Source organism: Microtus oregoni, unplaced genomic scaffold (assembly GCF_018167655.1).
Source record: "Microtus oregoni isolate MIOR12 unplaced genomic scaffold, Mior012 000011F_ref0000422, whole genome shotgun sequence".
NCBI classification, from domain to species: Eukaryota; Metazoa; Chordata; class Mammalia; order Rodentia; family Cricetidae; genus Microtus; species Microtus oregoni.
Genome location: NW_024543070.1, coordinates 51,074,132 through 51,093,365, shown reverse-complemented (window position 1 = coordinate 51,093,365; position 19,234 = coordinate 51,074,132). Strand labels below are relative to the sequence as shown.

General features: G+C 40.1%; 1 protein-coding gene across 8 annotated transcripts in view; it reads left to right on the top strand.

Moving 5' to 3' along the window:
• Positions 1–19,234, top strand: part of Nsd1 (nuclear receptor binding SET domain protein 1) — a 107,111-nt gene that overhangs the window by 13,960 nt on the left and 73,917 nt on the right. For all 8 annotated transcript variants that reach the window (XM_041660029.1, XM_041660034.1, XM_041660031.1 and 5 more), the window contains 2 exons: positions 8,808–8,943; positions 17,630–17,802. In XM_041660029.1, the coding sequence (XP_041515963.1) occupies positions 8,808–8,943; positions 17,630–17,802 (309 nt within the window). The remainder of the gene's footprint in view (positions 1–8,807; positions 8,944–17,629; positions 17,803–19,234) is intronic.

Below are 19,234 nucleotides of genomic sequence, written 5' to 3'. Positions count from 1 at the left end.
AACTTTGGGATCAGGCAATCCTTCTGTCTTGCCTTCCTAAGGAACTGAGACTAAGAAGTATATATCATTTGGCCTATATATCCACCTACACATTTGAGAAAACAACCTTGATAGCTCTTCTGTACTGTCTATATCATATTTTGTCTGTGATGTGAGCGACTATATTCTGCATCTACATAAAGAGCTGTCAGGTGTGGTGCATAACAGTAATTCCAGTTGTTGGTGTTTAGAGGCCAAACCAGAGCTCAATGCTATCCTTGTTTACGCTGTGAGTTGGAGGCAAGTCTGGGCTATATAACATCCTGTCTCAAAATAAAGAGGGGGGGCAGCAAGATGGCTCACCAGGTAAATGCACTTGCCACCACGCCTGATCATCTGATCTTGGAACCCATATAGAGGTAGAAAACCAATTTCCACAAATTATCCTTTTTCTTCCCCATCTACTTGTGTTCACACGCATGTGCTCTCATATACATACACAATAGAAACACACAAAAGAATTGCTTCATCCTTTTTATTAACAGATTTTACTTATATTTCATGTGTATAAATGTTTGCCTGTTATACATGTATGTGTACTATATGTGTGCAGTGCCCTGGAAGGCCAGAGAGGGCATTAGATTTCCCCTGGAACTGGAATTGCAGACCATGTGAGCTGTCACGTGGATACTGGGAACTCAACTCTCAACTGCTGAGCCATCTCTTCAGCCTTCATATTGTTTGGATGTACTACAATTAATTGTTGATGAACATTGAGTTTGTTTTCAGTATTTTGCTAATGTACCTAAGTTCTGCAATAATTGAGTTCTGTATCTCATTGCATGACTAAAAATGTAGGTATCTAAGGATAGCATAGTCTGGATATTATAACACAAACCTGAAATTGTAACCCTCAGGAAGCTGAAGCAGGTGGATTGAGAATTTGAGGCCAGCCTGGACTCCATAGTGAGATCCTGTCTCAGAAACTAAGCCACCAATATATGGCTGGATTACCTAGAGTTTGAATTTAGCTCATGTTATATGTTGTGAGTTCCAGGTCACCTTGGTTATACATTGGAGACCCTGTATCTAAAAACAAAAAAGCAAATAAGCCAAAAAAAAAAAAAAAGAAGAAGAAGAAGAAGAAGAAGAAGAAGAAGAAGAAGAAGAAGAAATTAGAACACTGGCTCAGCAGTTAAGAGTGCACTGCTCTCCAGAGTGCCTGTGTTTAGTTCTCAGCACTCATTTCAGATACCACACAGTTCCTGAAGATCTAGCCACCTTCTCAGGCATTTGCACTTACATGTACATTCTCATAATCATTCTCTCTCTCTCTCTCTCTCTCTCTCTCTCTCTCTCTCACACACACACACACACACACACACACACACACACACTTAAAAATGATAACAAGCCGGGTGGTGGTGGCGCACGCCTTTAATCCTAGCACTTGGGAGGCAGAGGCAGGCGGATCTCTGTGAGTTTGAGACCAGCTTGGTCTACAAGAGCTAGTTCCAGGACAGGCTCCAAAACCACAGAGAAACCTGTCTCGAAAAAAGCAAATAAATAAATAAAAATGATAACAGCCTTAATAAAGAACAGAAAAATGGCTGAGTGAGTAAAAGACCTTGTCACTAAACCTGATTTGAGTTCAATCCTTGGATTCCACATGATGAAAGGATAGAACGGACCCCTACATGCATACTTACTGATTCATGCCTACATAAGAAGCACACAAAACATAAAAATAAAAACAAATCTAGCAATTATAATAACAACCCCCCCAAATGGGACACTGAGGGTTTGTGTATATGCTTGTGATAGCAGTGATTAAACCCAGGGCTTTGAGCATATCAGGTAGTGTTATTACTGTGTACTCAAGCAGTAAGTACTCTAACCTTAAGGTTAGACCATGATAGTGTTTGGCCAGTAAATGGGTTTTTGACTTTGTAGTAGGTGCTTATGTTTTAAAAGTGCTATGTTGTTATGGTTAGTAGTTAGAGTCATGACTGGGTAAGGTAGAGTCAGAAGGCTGCTTGGCGCTAAGGCTAGGCTGGCCCTGAACTGAAGTGAACGGTTTTCCTGCCTCGGCCTTCTAAGTCATTGAGATAACAAATGTGAGCCATCCCTTGTGGTGTATACTAGTCTTTTAAACAAAACCTGAAATTATTTGTGTGCGCGTGCGTGGCATGGAAGCATAAATGGAGGTCACAGGACAATTTTTTGGAGTTGGTTCTCTCCTACCAAAGTTTCAGGTAGTGAACTTGGTTGTCAATTTTGCCTGACAGGTACTGTTAACAGCTGAGCTGTTTTCTGGCCCCTAATGTTGGTCTTTGTTATACTTTATAATTTCTGTTTGTTTTCAGTGCTGATGGTCGAATTCAGGACCTTGAATGTGCAGATAAATGCCCAGCACTTAACCATACTTCCATACTTCAGCCCTGGCTGTCTTAGTACTTGCTCTATCGACCAGTTTGGCCTCAAATTCAGAGATTGCTTGCCTCCTGAGTACTTTCAACTTAGTTTTTTTAAAATACAGAACAAAACCTTTTACGTGTGTGAATGTTTGACTGCATGTATATTTATGTACTGAATATGTGCCTGTGCCTCCAGAGGCCAGAAAGAGAGGCCATTGGGTACCCTGTAATTAGAGTTACAGATGGTTGTGAGATACCAGGTGGGTACTGGGAATCAAAATTGGGTACTTGGAAAGAGCAACCACTGCTCTTAACTATTTGCACCATCTCTCCGAGCCCTAAAGAAATTAAACTTAAAAAGATTAACTTAATGTATGCATCTGTCATGGTGCTCTTATGTAGGTCAGAGAACAACTTGTGGGAGTCGGTTTTCTTTTTTTTTTTTTTTAAGATTTATTTATTTATTATTATTATGTGTACAGTATTCTCAGTATTCTGTCTGCATGTATGCCTGCGGCCAGAAGAGGGCGCCAGATATCATTACAGATGGTTGTGAGCCACCATGTGGTTGCTGGGAATCGAACTCAGGACCTTTGGAAGAGCAGGCAGTGCTCTTAACCGCTGAGCCATCTCTCCAGCCCCGGGAGTTGGTTTTCTCATTTCACTGTATGAGTTCTGGGGATTGAAGTGAGTGTGTCAGGCCTGGCATCTTTACTGCTGAGCAATCTTGCTGGTCTTTGACTTGGTTATTTGACAGAGAAATTGTATCTCCCATATTCATAGCTCAAGGTCTAGACTGACCTAGTAAGTGTTGCTTGAGTGAATGAAGGTGAAGTTTTACAGCTTTGTTTTAGTTGGGGTCATAAAAGAATCCCTAGCACATGGCTTTTAGAGCTCAGTAGGTACATTGCTTGCTTAACTTGTACTAAGCCTTGCACTAACCTGAACTTTCATCCCACCACTGCATAAACCAGGTGTGATAGTACCTACATAATTGGTACATAATCCCTGTACTTTGAAGATGAACATAGGATTGTAACAAGTTCATTTTTGGCTATGTGATATGTTGAAATTTAAGGTTAGCATGTGGTGCATGAGAGCCTATCTCAGCCAGCCAGCCCATCCAACAAATTCAGAACACAGCAGATTCTTTCTGTGAATGGGTACTTTCACTGTTTTCTTTTTTGCTGAGGCTGTAAGTGGTGCAGAACAGCTCTAGAGGCTATAGAGGCCTGGGAGTTGAGTACTGGTTATTTGAATCTTGAGCTTTGGTGAATTTCAAGGGTAGTCACCACTTCATTCTAGGCTAATGATAGTCTCACATTGCCTGTTCTGTGCCAATCTTCAGAATACATTTCTGATACTGTGTAGCCTTGCTTGGTCTTCACTTTCCCTTCTGGGTGTTGGGATTAAAGTTATGCGCCACCAGCTCCTAAACCTTGCTGTCTTATTTTAAAGACATTTATTACATTTATTCATTTATTCATTTATTTATTTATTTATTTATGCGGGTGTGGAGGGCAGGGTGTTCCTGTCCCATGGCACACGTGGAGGTTACAGTACAACTTGTGGGAGTTTCCTTTCCTTTCATCGTGTGTGTCCTGGGGAATCACTTCTATCAACCACACCATAGCACCTCCCTTCGTTTTTATTTTTTTAGGTGTATTTTAATTATTTCATTTATTTGTTTATATTCTGTGAGTATGTGCATATGTATGTACTTATCCAAGGAGGCCAGTCAAGAGCTGAAGTGGTTGTGGGTGCTTGGAGACTAAATGGGTTCTCTGCAAGAGCAGCAACCACTCTTAACCATTGGGCCATCTCTCTAGCCTTGGTGATATTTTTTTCTGATCTTCACATTTTTTAATTTTTTCGTTTCTTTTTTTTTTTTTTTTTTTATTTTGAGACAAGGTTTCTCTGTGTAGCCTTGGAGCCTGTCCTGGCACTAGCTCTATAGACCAAGCTGTCCTCAAACTGACAGAAATCAGCCTGCCTCTGCCTCCCAAGTGCTGGGATTAAAGGCATGTGCCACCACTGCCCAGCCACATTTTTTCATTTTATAAATAAAGGGTTGTCTTGACTTAGGTAAGTTAAGTAACTTGTTTGAATTTATAGTTAGCCAGTGGTAAGTAAGGATTCATTTATACCTAGTATTGTAGAGAGCCATAGACTGCCACAGGTCTGGTTGTTTCCATTATCTGAGAGGGATGGGAAAATAAGCATATTAAGACAGTAGAAAGAAGCTTGACATGTTACATACCTGTAATTAATTATAGTACTTAGTATAAGAGGATCATGAGTTCTGGATCTGGCCTGGCCTATTGTAGTGAGATCTTGTCTCTTAAGGGGAAAACAGAGGGAGGAAAGGAGACAAAAAAATAATGGCTATAAGTAAAATCGCTAGGACAGATGTTCTAATACTTGTTGTTTTTAAGACATAAGTCAGAGATTAATTTATATGAGCAACAGCTGTTTAATAATTTTTTTGGAGCTGGGATGTTGCTCAGTGGCAAGCCTTGGGTTTGATCCCCAGAAGTGCTTGCAAGGTTTTGTTTTTGGAGATAATCTTACTGTAGAGCTTAGGCTGACCTATCTAGTTTGCAGACTATCCTTAAACATGTGATGTTCTTGCCCCATTTTTCATGTATTATAGGATTTGAGGTCTGAGCCACTGTGTGTGGCACTTCTATTTGTGGTGCTGGGAGCCCCTAGGGATTGAACCCAGAATTTTGTGTACAATAGGCAGGGCTCTGCCACTAAGCTATCTGACCTGTCTGATTTGTTTCCCTCTCTGTTTTTGTCGTTCTGTTTCCTGTCTCTCTCTCTCTCTCTCTCTCTCTCTCTCTCTCTCTCTCTCTCTTTCTCTTTGGCTTTTCTGTGTTCTTTCTGTAGCACTGGTTATTCTGGAACTTACTCTGTAGACCAGACTGGCCTTGAAGAACTCAGATGTGCGCCCACCTTCCTCTGCCTTCCGAGTGCTGGGATTATAGGCATGCACTTCTGATTCTTAAGGATACTGCAGTTTTGCTGACACTGCTTTTAATGTCTTTCTGCTCTGAGCTAGTAGAAAAAGCACATGTGTTAATTTGTCCTTAGTCCTGGCGTTTGGTAGTTTGTGATATCTATAACAGCTTAATCATAATTGCTACCACCTTTACTGTTAAGAATGTTTTTAGCCAGGTGGTGGTGGTTTGAGGCCAGCCTGATCTACCGAGTGAGTTCCAAGATAGGCTCCAAAGCTACACAATGAGACTCTATCTTGAAAGCAACAAGCAAACAAAACAAATATTTTTAGCAGCTTTTGGTTTGTAGGTTTCTAATAAGTGCTTGCATAATTTTTTGAATTTTTATTTATTCATTTTGCTATGTGAGATAAAGCAACACTGAAATTATATGGAGTCAGTTATCACATGCTGGTGAGACTTTTGTACTATCATAGATTATCTTTTTTTGTGGTCCCTCCATCCCCAAGCCTCAGGACTCAAAAAACAAGTACTGGTTAACTATGGGATGAATTTTTTTTCAATCTTGGCAGATCTCTGGTGCTTTAAGAAAAAGTAGCTAATTTACTAAGAGTTCTACCTCAGACACAGAGAGTCTTTAGTTTGATGTGCAGTTGGGTGGTGGAGGAATAATTGGTCAGCATTTGCTATTTAATAAGCTTCCTCATGAGGTTAGGAGATGATAGGCAAGTACTCTACCACTGAACTATACACCCTCAAGCCCTGGGTATGTATCCATTAGTCTTTAGTATATCTATGAGTAGAATTACTGGGATATGTGGTTATCATGTTATCTTAAATATTTTAATTTCTTAGAAAGTTTTTTTGTTTAGATTTATTTTATGCACATGAATTTTGCCCACATGCATGCATCTTTACTCTGTGAATGCCAGGTGCTCCCTGAGGTCAGAAGAGGGTGTCAGATCCCCTGGAACTGGAATTAATGGATGTGGGTGCTGGGAACCAAACCTGGGTTCTCTGTATTCTGAACCATTTCTCCAGCCTGGATCTTTTGATCTCTTAACAGGGCTGTACTAAAGTCACCATCATACTTTTCTTCATCAATACTTGTTATTTTGCTGGTGATTTTGATTTGCATTTCCTTCACAACTTAGCACGTTTATTTTTTGGCATTGTGTCTGATAATGCAATGTAATCGATTTGTAATTGGTATATAAAAAGAAGGTAGAACCAATTCGATGTCTTCAGTTACGGTTAGATTTATCATAAGTAGTTAAAGTAACTAAGGTTTTACTCAGTGGATGATGAATACAGTCATTAATAGTTTGAGCTTCAGTTGTGCTAGCCAACTTTGAATCCTGGCTCTGCCTTTTACTAAACAACTATTACTATTAGGCATATAGTAAATACGTGTAAAAATATATGTCTTATGAGAATCCAAGGAGGATTATTGCCCTTGACACATCAGAAATACTGAATATACATTACTTAGATTTATGACTTGAATAATATTTATCAATGATTGGCAAAGTATTCTTTCTTTTCTTTTTTTTGCTTCCTCCCCTACCTCCCAAGAGTTTCTTTCTGTAGCCCTGGCTGACCTGGAACTAGCTCTGTGGACCATGTGACCTTAAACTCACAGGATCTGCCTGCCTCTTGTCTCCTGAGTGTTGGGATTAAAAGCCTCTGCTACCATACAGGTTTTCATTCAGGCTTTGAAATTTCAATCAACAAATTTTAACGTTACAGTCTTTCTTATTTGATTGGCAAAATGATTCTCGAGGGCTTTTAAAAAGGAAATGCTATATTTCTTTCCTAACTCCTGGGTGACTATAAAGATGGAAAAGTAAGTGTATTATTTTCACTTGAATTTTACTTACATACTTGAGTATTTAGAAGCATCCTAGGTCATTCTATTTTACATACTTCGTGTGAAAGAAGTCTTAGTTTGTTTTTTGTTTTTTTTAATGTTTATGGGGGTTTTTCCACATGTTTGTCTGTGTACCAGTTTGTTTGGTGGTAGCATGGACCAGAAGAGAGCATTGAAGCCCCTGGAGCTAGAATTACAGATGATTGTAAGCTACCCTGTATGTTGGCAATGAAACCACCGTCCTGGAAGAGTATGCATGCTCCTAATTGAGCTTCCGTTCCAGCCCCATGTGAAAGCAATCTTAAGGTTTAGAGATAATTTACGTATTGGACTGAGCCACATCCTTTGGTATCTTTTGAGTAGGGGCATTATTCCCCACTTGAATTATTTCATTGAGTCCTTTCTTGACCACTGGAGCGCCATGTGGGGTAGTTTCAGGCATGGAGGAAGTAAAATGCAGTCTGACAGTTGAGCTCTCTAAGCGCATTTTGAAAGACATGGCCCTTAGGGCAAAGTGATACTGTTTTGTTTTGTGTCTTCTTGACTTAAGCCGAGGCAGAGGAGGTTGCTCTTAGTCCTTGTAGCCTAGGTACTTTGGCCTCTGCAAAATACTTGGTGTGTTTTTGTATTATACAAGATGTATACATTTTTATATATACATAAATGTAAATTTTAATTTAATAAAATATATATATTTGTATTTTCCTAGATTATAAAAGCACAGACCTGTGGAAAAAATATTTCCTCTGAAGGCAGGAAGTTTGTGCTGTTTAGAAACGTGGACCAGGGAGCTGGGATGGGTCAGTTAGATACCAGGTCAATCAAGCATGTTATTTTTGGAGAAAGGATATGGCCTGGGCTTCTGCGGTAAACGGTTCCTAAGAGCTTCATTTATATTTATACTATATTCTATTTGAATGTTGTTCTGAGTTGTACTGTGTAGTATTTAGTATATCTTCCTTGTATATCATGGGGATAATTTAGGGTTGGGTGCATTGGCATGAGTATAGTAGTATGGCTATGACCTATACTTCTAGGATTTGATTTTGTTTTGTTTGAGACTGGATCTCACTATGTAGTCCTAGCTATCTGGAACTATGTGGACCAGGCTGACCTTGAACTTCCAGAGATCTATGCTTGCCTCTGCCTCCCAAATACTAGAGTTAAAAGACTTTTACCACCATATTCTGTGTACTTTTAGGATCTTTTTTTGTTATGAATAGTAATGAGAATGTAAAATATTAATTGAAAATTACTCTAAAAGACTATACTGTGAACAATTAAGTCAGGCTAATTTGTGTTGGATTTTTAATCTATCAACATTAGAAATATTTATTGTGGATGTGAGTGGGTGCTGTGTGCCACATAGCTAATTTGGAGAGGGTAATATTATGAGGGTTTGTTCTTTGCATTGAGTTCCAGGGATCAAATTAAAGTTGTCTGACTTTGTGGCAGGTGCCATGGAGCCATCTTGCTAGGCCTGGCTGCGTTTTCCTTTTGTATTTTTTAGGCATTGGCTTTTCAGAGTTCTAGTTGGATGGTATTCTTACTGATTCCCCATGTTTTGTCTGTCTAAAGTGTCAACCGAAGAAAAGGTCTACACCACTGAAATATGAAGTTGGAGATCTCATTTGGGCAAAATTCAAGAGACGCCCATGGTGGCCCTGCAGGATTTGTGCTGATCCATTGATTAATACACACTCAAAAATGAAAGGTAATCATTTATAGCTGACAATTTGTGATAAAATGCAATGTGTAATCATAGGTTTGCAGTTGCTTTCAGTGTAATTCAGGAGTTTTGTTACTTTAGCAATAAATAATTCATTGTTATGAATTGTTAACAAATTTCCTCTTTAGTTTTTTTTTTTTTTTTTAGTTTATGCACTCTGAGATTTAAAAGTTGTTACACTAGGCATGTTTGGTACTTGCCTGTTAATCTCATGGTTTTAAAGATTGAGGCAGGAATCATGAATTTGAGGACAACTATATAATGAGACTATGGTTTGTTGTTGTTCTTTTTGTTACTATGTATACAGCATTCTGTATACAGAAAAGTCATCAGATCTCATTTGAGCCACCATGTGGTTGCTGGGAATTAAACTCAGGACCTTTGAAAGAGCAGTCAGTGCTCTTTATCTGCTGAGCCATCTTCATCCAGCCCTGAGACTATGTTTTAAATAAAAGTTCTCAGCTATTCTGTATGTATAGAATGGAAAATGGAAATGGCAATTTAGCTTTACCAATTAAAATATATTCCCAGCCCCTTTACACTCTTCTTACTTGTTGGAGATGGGATTTCATGTATCCGAGGGTGACTTTGAACTGATCATCTGATCTTCCTCTGTCTTCCATGAGCATTATATAGGTGTGTGCCACCTAGTTTATGTGGTGTTATGATCTAGCCCGGGACGGTGAAAGGGGTCATTCAACCCCAAAAGGGGTCATAAACCATAGGTTGAGAATTGCTGACTTTTAGGGGATTGGAAGCAGGAGACTAAGGATTTCTATCTTTTCCTTGTCTGCACAGTGAGCTTGAGGCCAATATTGGGGTACATGAGACTCTGCCTCAACAAGTGTGACAGAATCTTGATTTGGAATATTTTTCTTTGATTATTGCAATTTGTTTTTCTTACTTGGTGTCTCAGGGTCTCTATTTCTGTGAAGAGACTTCATGACCATGGTATTTTTTATAAAGGAAAACATTTAATTGGGTGGCTTAGAGTTTCAGAGGTTTAGTTCATTATCATCATGGCGGGACATGGCAACATGCAGGCAGACATGGTGCTGGAGAAGGAACTGAGAGTTATACATCTTTATCTGAAGGCAACAGGAATTGAACTGAACTAGGTGTAACCTGAGCATAGGAGACCGCAAAGCCCATCCTTACAGTGACAAGGCCACACCTCCTAAACTCCCTCTGAGCTTATGGGGGCCAATTACATTCAAACTACCACACTTGGTTTATCTCAGATATTTTTCCTTAAAGCCAAAGTCTAAAATTTGATTTACTTACTTATTTTTATAATTTGTAGTTATGTATGTGTAAGTGAGGGCAAGTACTCAAGGTCAGCGGCGTTGTATCCTTGAGCCGGAGTTACAGGCATTTGTGAGCCGTAGGTTCTGGGGCTCAAACTCTGGTACTAGAAGAGCTGTAAGTGCTCTTTATGGTTTAGCCATCTCTGCAGATGCCTATTTTTATATTTTGAAAAGACTAGGATGTTATGTATTCTTGGTCTGGAACTTGCTGTGTAGACCAGTTTGACTTCAAACTAGTGACTATCTTGCTTCTGTTGCAGAATTACACTGTCCCAAAGAACAACAAATATGTCCCCACCCACTTCCAACCCCCAAAATGTATGTATGCAAGGGGTTGGAATTCCTGGATCTGGTGTTAAGAGACAGTGGTTAACCGATGTGGGTGCTGGGAATTAAACCTATATTCTCTTGAAGAGCAGTCATCTCTGCAGCCCAGCCCGCCCCTACAGGGTTTTTTGTTTGCTTGTTTTTATTTATTTTTTTATTTTTTTATAGGGTTTATTTTTATTTTCCTCTTATGTGTTTTGTACCATGTTTATTCCCAGTACCTATGGAGGCCAGAAGAGGGCACTGGATCCTTGGGACCTGGATTCATGACTAACCACATGTAAGCTACCATGTGGTGCTGGGAGTCAGACTCAAGTTCTCTGTTAGAGCAGCAAGTCCTCCTAATGGCAGAGCTGCTCGCCAGCACTGGAGTTGTTTTTTCTGTTACTCTACTTGCATTGTAGAGTTTTGCTTTCTTTCTTTTTGGTTTTTCTAGAGAGGGCTTCTGTGTGAAATAGCCCTGTCTGTTCTTGTTTTGTAGACCAATCTAGCCTCAAACTCAGAGAGATCCACCTGCCTCTTCCTCCTGAGTGCTGGGATTAAAGGCGTATACCACCATGCTCAACATGTTATGTAGTCTAGGCTGACCTCTAACTCACAGAGATCTGTTAGCATCTGTCTTCTTCTTTTATTAGAGTTTTTAGTACTGCGATTAAACACTGTGGGGATGTGTGGGTATTTCATTTTACATTTTCAAGTAACAAATGTTTGTCACTGAGGAATTCATGGCAAACACCTGAGACAGGAACAACCAGAAACCATGGAGCAGTGTTCTTACTAACTTCTTAGTCAACTTTCTCTCATCACCCAGGACCATCCTCCCAGAGATGGCACCATGCTCAGTGAGCTGGTCCCTCCCACACTGATGATCAATCAAGAAAATGCACCACAGGCTTACCTACAGTGCCAGTGAGGCATTTTCTCAATTGAGGTTTCCTTTTCCCATATGGCTCTAGCCCATGTCAGGTTGATATAAAACTAGTTATCACATTCCTTGAGTGCTGGGATTAAGTTTTGGTTTCTTACTCATTTTAGTTCTCTTTGTGTATGCTAATTGGGCCCCTGCTGTTTATTTTTCAAATACTATTTATATCATATAAGTTGAGTCCTATGCTGGTACAGTTGACAAAATGATCGTTTTGATTATCCTTATGGGAAATTAAGAGTCCAGTAAAAGAGAGAAGCTGCCAGCTAATAATTAAACAGATAATTTCCTGAGAATTATACCAAACAAACAGTGTTGGCTTATAATCAGTGATACGAACAGGGTCATCAACTTTTGATACAGGAACATTCTGGCCACTGACAGTGGAACCATTATTTATCCCTGGTGCATGAAATGGCTTTTTGGAGCCTATTCCCTATGGAGGGATGCCTTGCTCAGTCTAGACACAGTGGGGAGGGCCTTGGTTCTGCCTCAAGATGATATGACAGACTTTGTTGACTTCCCCATGGGAGGCTTCACCCTCTCTGAGTGGATGGGGAATGGGGTGGAGGGAAGGTAAGGGGAAGTGGGAGGAGGGGAAGGAGAACGAACTGGGATTAGTATCTAAAATTTTAAGAAAAGGATTATTTTAAGTAGAAAAAAAGAAGTATTCTGGGCATTTTTGCTTATAGTGCTTGCCCCTTTTGAAAAAGGATTTATTTATGGGTATTTTATATTCTTTGGCCTTTGGCTAGATGTATGTCTGTTAAATAGTGTTGGATCCCCTGGAACTGGGGTCATAGTTGTGAGCTGTTATGTAGGTACTGGGAATTGAACCTGAATCCTGAAAGAGCAACCAGTGCTGTTAACCACTGAGTTATCTCTCCAGTCCTCTAGTGCTTGCTTTTTCAGTTTTTTTGGAAAGATTTTATATTAGTTTGTTTGTTTGTTTGATATGTATGAACATTTTTCTTATATGTATGTATGCACATCACTTGGGCCCTGATGCTCACAGTGTTTAGAAGAGGGTGTTAGATTCCTTGGGACTGGAGTTTAGGTGGTTGTGAGCCTACGTGTAGGTGCTGGGAACCTAACCTGTGTCGTCTTCAAAACTTAAGAAGTGCTCTTAACCTATAAGCCATCTCTTTAGCCTTCAGAATTTTATTATTTTATGTATATGAGTGTTTTGCCTGCTTGTTTGTCTTTGCAGCATGCGTGCTGAAGTGCTCATTGAGGCCAGAAGAGGGGGTAGGATTTTTTTTTTTTTTTTTTTAATATTTTTTATTTATTTATTATGTATACAATATTCTGTCTGTGTGTATGCCTGCAGGCCGGAAGACGGCACCAGACCCCTTTACAGATGGTTGTGAGCCACCATGTGGTTGCTGGGAATTGAACTCAGGACCTCTGGAAGAGCAGGCAATGCTCTTAACCACTGAGCCATCTCTCCAGCCCAGGATTTTTTTTTTTTAATAATTTCTTTTTATTTTATGTGCATTAGTGTTTTATCTGCCTACATGTCTGTATGAGGGTGTCAGATCCCTTGGAACTAGAACTACAGATAGTTGCGAACTGCCATGTCGGTAGTGGGACTTGAACCCTGGTCCTCTGGAAGAGCAGTGCTCTTAACCCCTGAACCATCATCTCTCCAGCCCCAAGAGAGGGTAGGATCCCATGGAACTGTAGTTACAAATGGATGTTGGCCCCTGCTGGCGATTGAATCCTCTTGCATGGCAGTTGGTGCTCTTAAATACTGAGGCTTCTCTCAAGCCCCAGTGCTTTCCTTTTTAGGTTGGTATTTTTGGTGGTATTGGGAACTTACCCTTGGACCTTTCACATACTAGACAATCACAGTAAACCTCTCTTACTTTGTGATCATTGGGAGATTACATTAGAACTACTTAGGGTGGAAGTGATTTGCTTTAGGAACAGAAAGCGGCATGTTTTTTGCTCCTGAGAGGTTGAAGGTAGCAAATCATTCAGTGCCTGTAATGTTGATAAAAAAGTTCTGTGTAATATTCTAGGATGAATGTGCTGCCATTGAAGAGGGTCAGTTTGATAGTGTTTTTAAAAACTTTTTAAGAAGTTCCACTCTAAACTGGGCAGTGGTGACATACACCTTTAATCCCAGCATTTGGGAGGCATAGGTAGGTGGTTCTTTGTGAGTTCAAGGCCAGCCTGGTCTACAAGAGCTAGTTCCAGGATTCCAAAATTACAGGTTCCAAAATTACAGAGTTTTTAAAGTTTGTCTCAAAACAAAACAGAAGTTCACTCTTAAGTGTTGTGTTGGTGTTATACTGAAATTAGCATCTTATATTGGTCTAGAAATGTTAAAATTAGTTATTTTCCACTCATAGGGTAAAGGGCTGTAAGGTCTTACCTGTGTGTTTCACTATGAAAACTAATAAATGTTCTGTAAATAATTTTTAAAAATTCACTCTATGGGCCCGTAGTGCTCAAGTTTGTAGAGTTCTCGCCTAGCATGAGTGAAGCAGTCAGGATACTCCTCAGTCCTGAGTAAATGGCACGAGTCTGTACTTAGGGGTTAGAAGGCGGGGATCAGAAGTTCAGGACCATCCCTGATTACGCACTAAGTTTCAGGACAGTCTGGTCTGTCTGAGATCCTACCTCAAATAAAACAAAATAACAACAAAAAGTTCTGATCAGAACCAAGAGCATGCTTGTTTACTGGCAGAAAGAAACCATGGGTGGGAATTGGGGGAAGGGGTATAAAAGTTAAAACTCTTTAAAGCCATACTTTCTAGCTGGGCAGCAGCGTAGCACATGCCTTTAATCCCAGTACTTGGGAGACAGAGGCAGGTGGATCTCTGAGTTTGAGGCCAGCTTGGTCTACACAGCAAGTTTCAGAACAGCCAGGACTGTTAAGCAGAGAAATCCTGTCTCGAAACACCCCTACCCCCCAAAAAAGTACTTTCTGAGACCTCTGTTGTATTTTAGAAAAGTGAACTCATGGCTAGTTAGTTCTTGTTTCTTTTTCCAGATTTCTATATTTTCAGTTTTGTTTTCTTGTTTTTGTAGTTCATGACAAGCCATAATCAGTTGAGTTCAAAAGACCTTACTGAATGAACATTTGCAGTGATGGCTCCATTTTTCCTGTGTGTGCTTACTGTTTATGTTACCACCATTGTCCAGTAGCCCATAAGAGATGTTGCAGTACTTAATTTTACAATTATGTGTGTGTATTCATGTATGCACATGTATTAGGTACACATGTCATGGGGCATGTGTGGAGGTCAGAGGACTTGGGGGTGTCACTATGTTTCTTAGTGATTGAATTCAGGTGGCTAGTTTTGACCACAAGTGCTTTACCTGCTTGAGCTAGCTTGCCAACCCCTATTCATAGCAGTACAGTTCTTTCCTTCAACTTTTCTTTGAAAAATTTCAAACCTACTGGAAATTTAAGTATAATGAAACTATATACTTAGATTTAGCAGTTAGAGTTATGCCAGTTCTTAGTTGATGTATAAAAATTACAGTGTAGTGTAAGTGCAATATATAAAAACAGTGATTTTTCTTTCTTCCCCCTTAGAGTAAGTATTTTTTTGTTTTTGTTTTTTTGTGTTTGGTTTTTGAGACAGGGTTTCTCTGTAGTTTTGGAGCCTGTCCTGGAGCTAGTTCGCTCTGTAGACCAGGCTGGCCTCGAACTCACAGAGATCCACCTGCCTCTGCCTCCCGAGTGCTGTGATTAAAGGTGTGTGCCACCACCATCCGGCCTAGGGTAAGTATTTCAAATTGTGTTAGAAAACACAGATTTTGGGACTGGGGATGGAAAGTAAAGTGCTTTCCTTTCAAAGCAGGAGGACTGAAGTTTAATCCTCAGTACCCAGAGAAGTCTAGGCACTGTGCTAACTTCTCTAACACCAGTACTGGTGGGGCCAGAGGGTGAGAAAGAAAGGCAGAGTTCTGCAACTAGAATTCCAGGTGGCTGCTGGGCTTGCAGAGTGAGTGCTGGGAACTGAACTTGAGTTCCCTGCAGGAGCAGTATGTGCTCTTAACCTCTGAGCCATCTCTTGTTTTTGATACAGTATCTTGTAGCCAAGACTGAGCTCAGAATTTCTGTGTAGTTTGGATTACTGTGAATTCTGGATTACAGGCAGATATCACTAACCTTGATTTAGGTGGATTTAAAAAAAAAATTTTTTTTTCTTCTTTTTCTTTGAGACAGATTCTCACTGTAGCTCTGGCTAGCCTGCAAGTCTTCTATAGACCAAGCTGGCTTTACACTTAAAGAGATCTGCTTACCTTTGTCTCCCAAGAGCACAAACCCAGCCCAGTTTTAGTTTTAGTTTAGCCCAGACTTAGTTTTAAATAAGGTCTTTCTTTTTTCTGAGACGATTTCACTTTGTATTTCTGGCTGTCACTCTATAGACCAGGCTAATCTTGAGCTCACAGAGACCTGCCTATCCGCTGCTCTAGTGCAGAAGGCATGTGCCACCACCTTCTTGTGGTTTGAATTATTTCAGTCATTGTTCTCTCTGTAGAAGTTGGGAGTTAGTGCTGGATGTGGATGCTGGTGTTGTAGGCTTCTGAGGAATTCTAACACTTTTGTTTATGCCAAGGCAGGGGAAACTGAGTTTAAGACTAGCCTAGGAAGACCTTACCTCAGGGAAAAGATCTTTTAGTAAGAGATTGTGTACCACTGTGTGTACAGTGTGTGTGGCTGTCATAGGACAGCTGTGGGAACTTCTTTCTATCACATAGGTCCTGAGGATTGAACTCAGGTAAGCCGACTTGACTTAGGTGCTTATCTCTCTGACTTGCTGTTTTTTTGTTTCGCGTCCAGAATGGTTTTGAACTTGTGGCACTTGTGTGTCTTTACCTTCCAAGTGCTGGAAGTATGTGGTATTGGGAATTGAAGAACTACTAAACTAACTGTACCGAAGTTATGTCCCAGTCGCTCTGTGTCTGTCCATCCCCCCAGTGTGTGTGTGTGTGTGTGTGTGTGTGTGTGTGTGTGTGTGGTCCTGGGGATTGAATTCAGGGATACATACATGAAGCATAAGCTTTGCCAACTGAGCCACGTCCTCAATCAGGGCTATTTATCATTCATTTTTAGATTTAACCCACTCTTTTCATCTTTGTTCATCATGGTTTTCATTTTGTTGTTTTTGAGATGAGGTCTTACTTTGTAGTCCTGGCTGACTTGATACAGGCTCTGTAAACCAGGCTGGCTTCTAACTCAACAGAGATTGACCAGTTTCTACTCCCCAAGTACTGAGATTAAAGGTATGCACTATGTGCCTGGCCTACCTATTTTTTTTTTATGATGTATTTTTTATGTGGAAGCCAGAAAAGGGTATCAGATCCCCTGAAACTTGGGATATAGTTGTTAGCCACCACATGGATGCTATAAACCAAATCTTAGTCCTCTGGAAGAACAGCCAGTGTTCTTAATGGCTGAGCCATGTTTCCAGTTCTGGAATCAACATGGTTTTTCTTTTTTATTTTAAGGGTTTTTTTTTTTTTGAGATTTATTTTAATTATATGTTTGTGTGTGTGTGGTGGTGGTGGTGGTGGGGTAATGAGTGTCCAGGTCTGTGGAGATCAGAGCATTGGGTTCCTCAGAGATGGAGTTGTAGGCAATTGGGAGTAACCAGGTTTGAGTGCTGGGATCCTCTTCAAGAGCTGCACAGCTTTTAACTGCTGAACTATGTTTAGTCATCTCAAAAATTCTTTTGTGCATATGTGTGTTTGAGGAGGCTCACTGAAGGCAGAAGAGGGTGTTGGATTCCCTGAAACTGGAATTAAAGGAGATTGTGAGCTGCCTGATCTGGGTGCTAAGAATTGAACTTAGGTCCTCTGGACCAGCTGAGCCGTCTCTCTAGCCACTCAGCGTGGTTTGGATATATATTTGGGCCTTACATACTCAACAAATGCTCTAACTCCTTGCAGGACTCAGTGCTCTTTAATCCTGTGCTTTCTAGAGACCAAACTCAAGTTGAACTCAATTTGTAAGGTTTGGTGCCAAGTGTCTTTACCTGCTGAGCAATCTGAATGTCCCAGAGGCTCCTATGGCAGTAGGAGGTTTGGCTGTTATCTTGACATTGAGTATCTTTGAAGTAATGACACTTTCTTTTTTGTCCTCATCTAGTCGCCAATAGGAGGCCCTATCGAGAATACTACGTGGAGGCTTTTGGAGATCCTACTGAAAAAGCCTGGGTGGCTGGAAAAGCAATCGTCATGTTTGAAGGCAGGCATCAATTTGAAGAACTACCTGTCCTTAGGAGAAGAGGGAAACAGAAAGAAAAAGGATATAGGCATAAGGTAAAGACAATCTAAACAAAAGGACCTCTCAGAAATTATCTTCTTATGGAAGAAACAGCATTATATAGATTTGATCTATCCTATTACCTTTGGTTAGTAGGCTATCTGAAGAACGTTAGAAAGTCAAATATTTTGTAGGGATCAGCTGTGGCTAGTTTCATACAACTTTATGCCGAGTTTTGTTTTTTTTTTTTTTTTTTTTTTTTTTTTTTTTTTTTTTTTTTTTTGGTTTTTCGAGACAGGGTTTCTCTGTGGTTTTGGAGCCTGTCCTGGAACTAGCTCTTGTAGACCAGGCTGGTCTCGAACTCACAGAGATCCGCCTGCCTCTGCCTCCCGAGTGCTGGGATTAAAGGCGTGCGCCACCATCGCCCGGCTATGCCGAGTTTTTTGAGAAGTGATTCTATCTACCTTTTTTGGCTATCTTTTATAAAAGTAGAAAATGGTCATTAGAATTAGAGCTAAAGATCTTACTCATTGGGACAGCTCTTGCCTACTAAACATACATTCTTTGATTTATTCCGTAGGGCTGGACAAGAAAATAAAAATGAAATATTCTAATTGCCCTGAATACTAATTATTTCTCTTAAAAATGAGAAATGATTTTATATTTGTTTATTTGAGATAGGTTCTTATTCTTCACCTCAGGCTTTCCTGCCTTGGCTCTTCAGGTGCTGAAGTTAGAGAAATATTACCATAGTATCCAGCTTTGATAAAGCTTTTTAGTAGTTTTATTCTTTGCCAGTTTTCAATTTTGTAGTTTCATACCTACCTATATTTTAATCGTGAGCATTTCTCTTTGTCTGTGTGTGTAGAGGTTATTTTGTTTGTTTTGTTTTTTTTCGTTGCCCAGGTAGGTCTCAGACTTGGCAGGTCTCTTGCCACACAGTCTTCAAGAATGCTCAGAACACAGGCATGTGACACCACACTAGGTTTATCTTACTGTCCTGAAATTGCTGAGTCAATATGTAGACCAGATTGGCTTTATACTCTGATCTACCTGCCTTTGCCTTGGAATGCTAGGATTAGAGGCATGCCACTAAACCCAACCCAAAAGGTGGTGGTTTTTGTTTATTGTTGTGTTTTTTTTTTTTTTCTTCGAGTCAAGGTTTCTCTGTGTAGCCCTGGCTGTCCTGGAACTTGCTCTGTAGACCATGTTGGTCTCAGACTCACAGAGATCCACCTGCTTCTGCCTCCTGAGTGCTGAGATTAAAGCTGTGTGCCACCACTGCCTAGTTGTCTTCATCTCTTAAGATGCTATAGCAACTTGTACTTTATAAGTATTCTAATGTTTAGAATTATAAAATACTTAATATAAGGTTATCTTCTCAAAATATTTGTGTATGCAGTTGTTAGGATGCAAGTTTAACTGCTTTTTGCCATTGTCACTGTTCCCCCCCTGCATGGCAGCTGTGGGAAGAGATCAGGTTTTGTG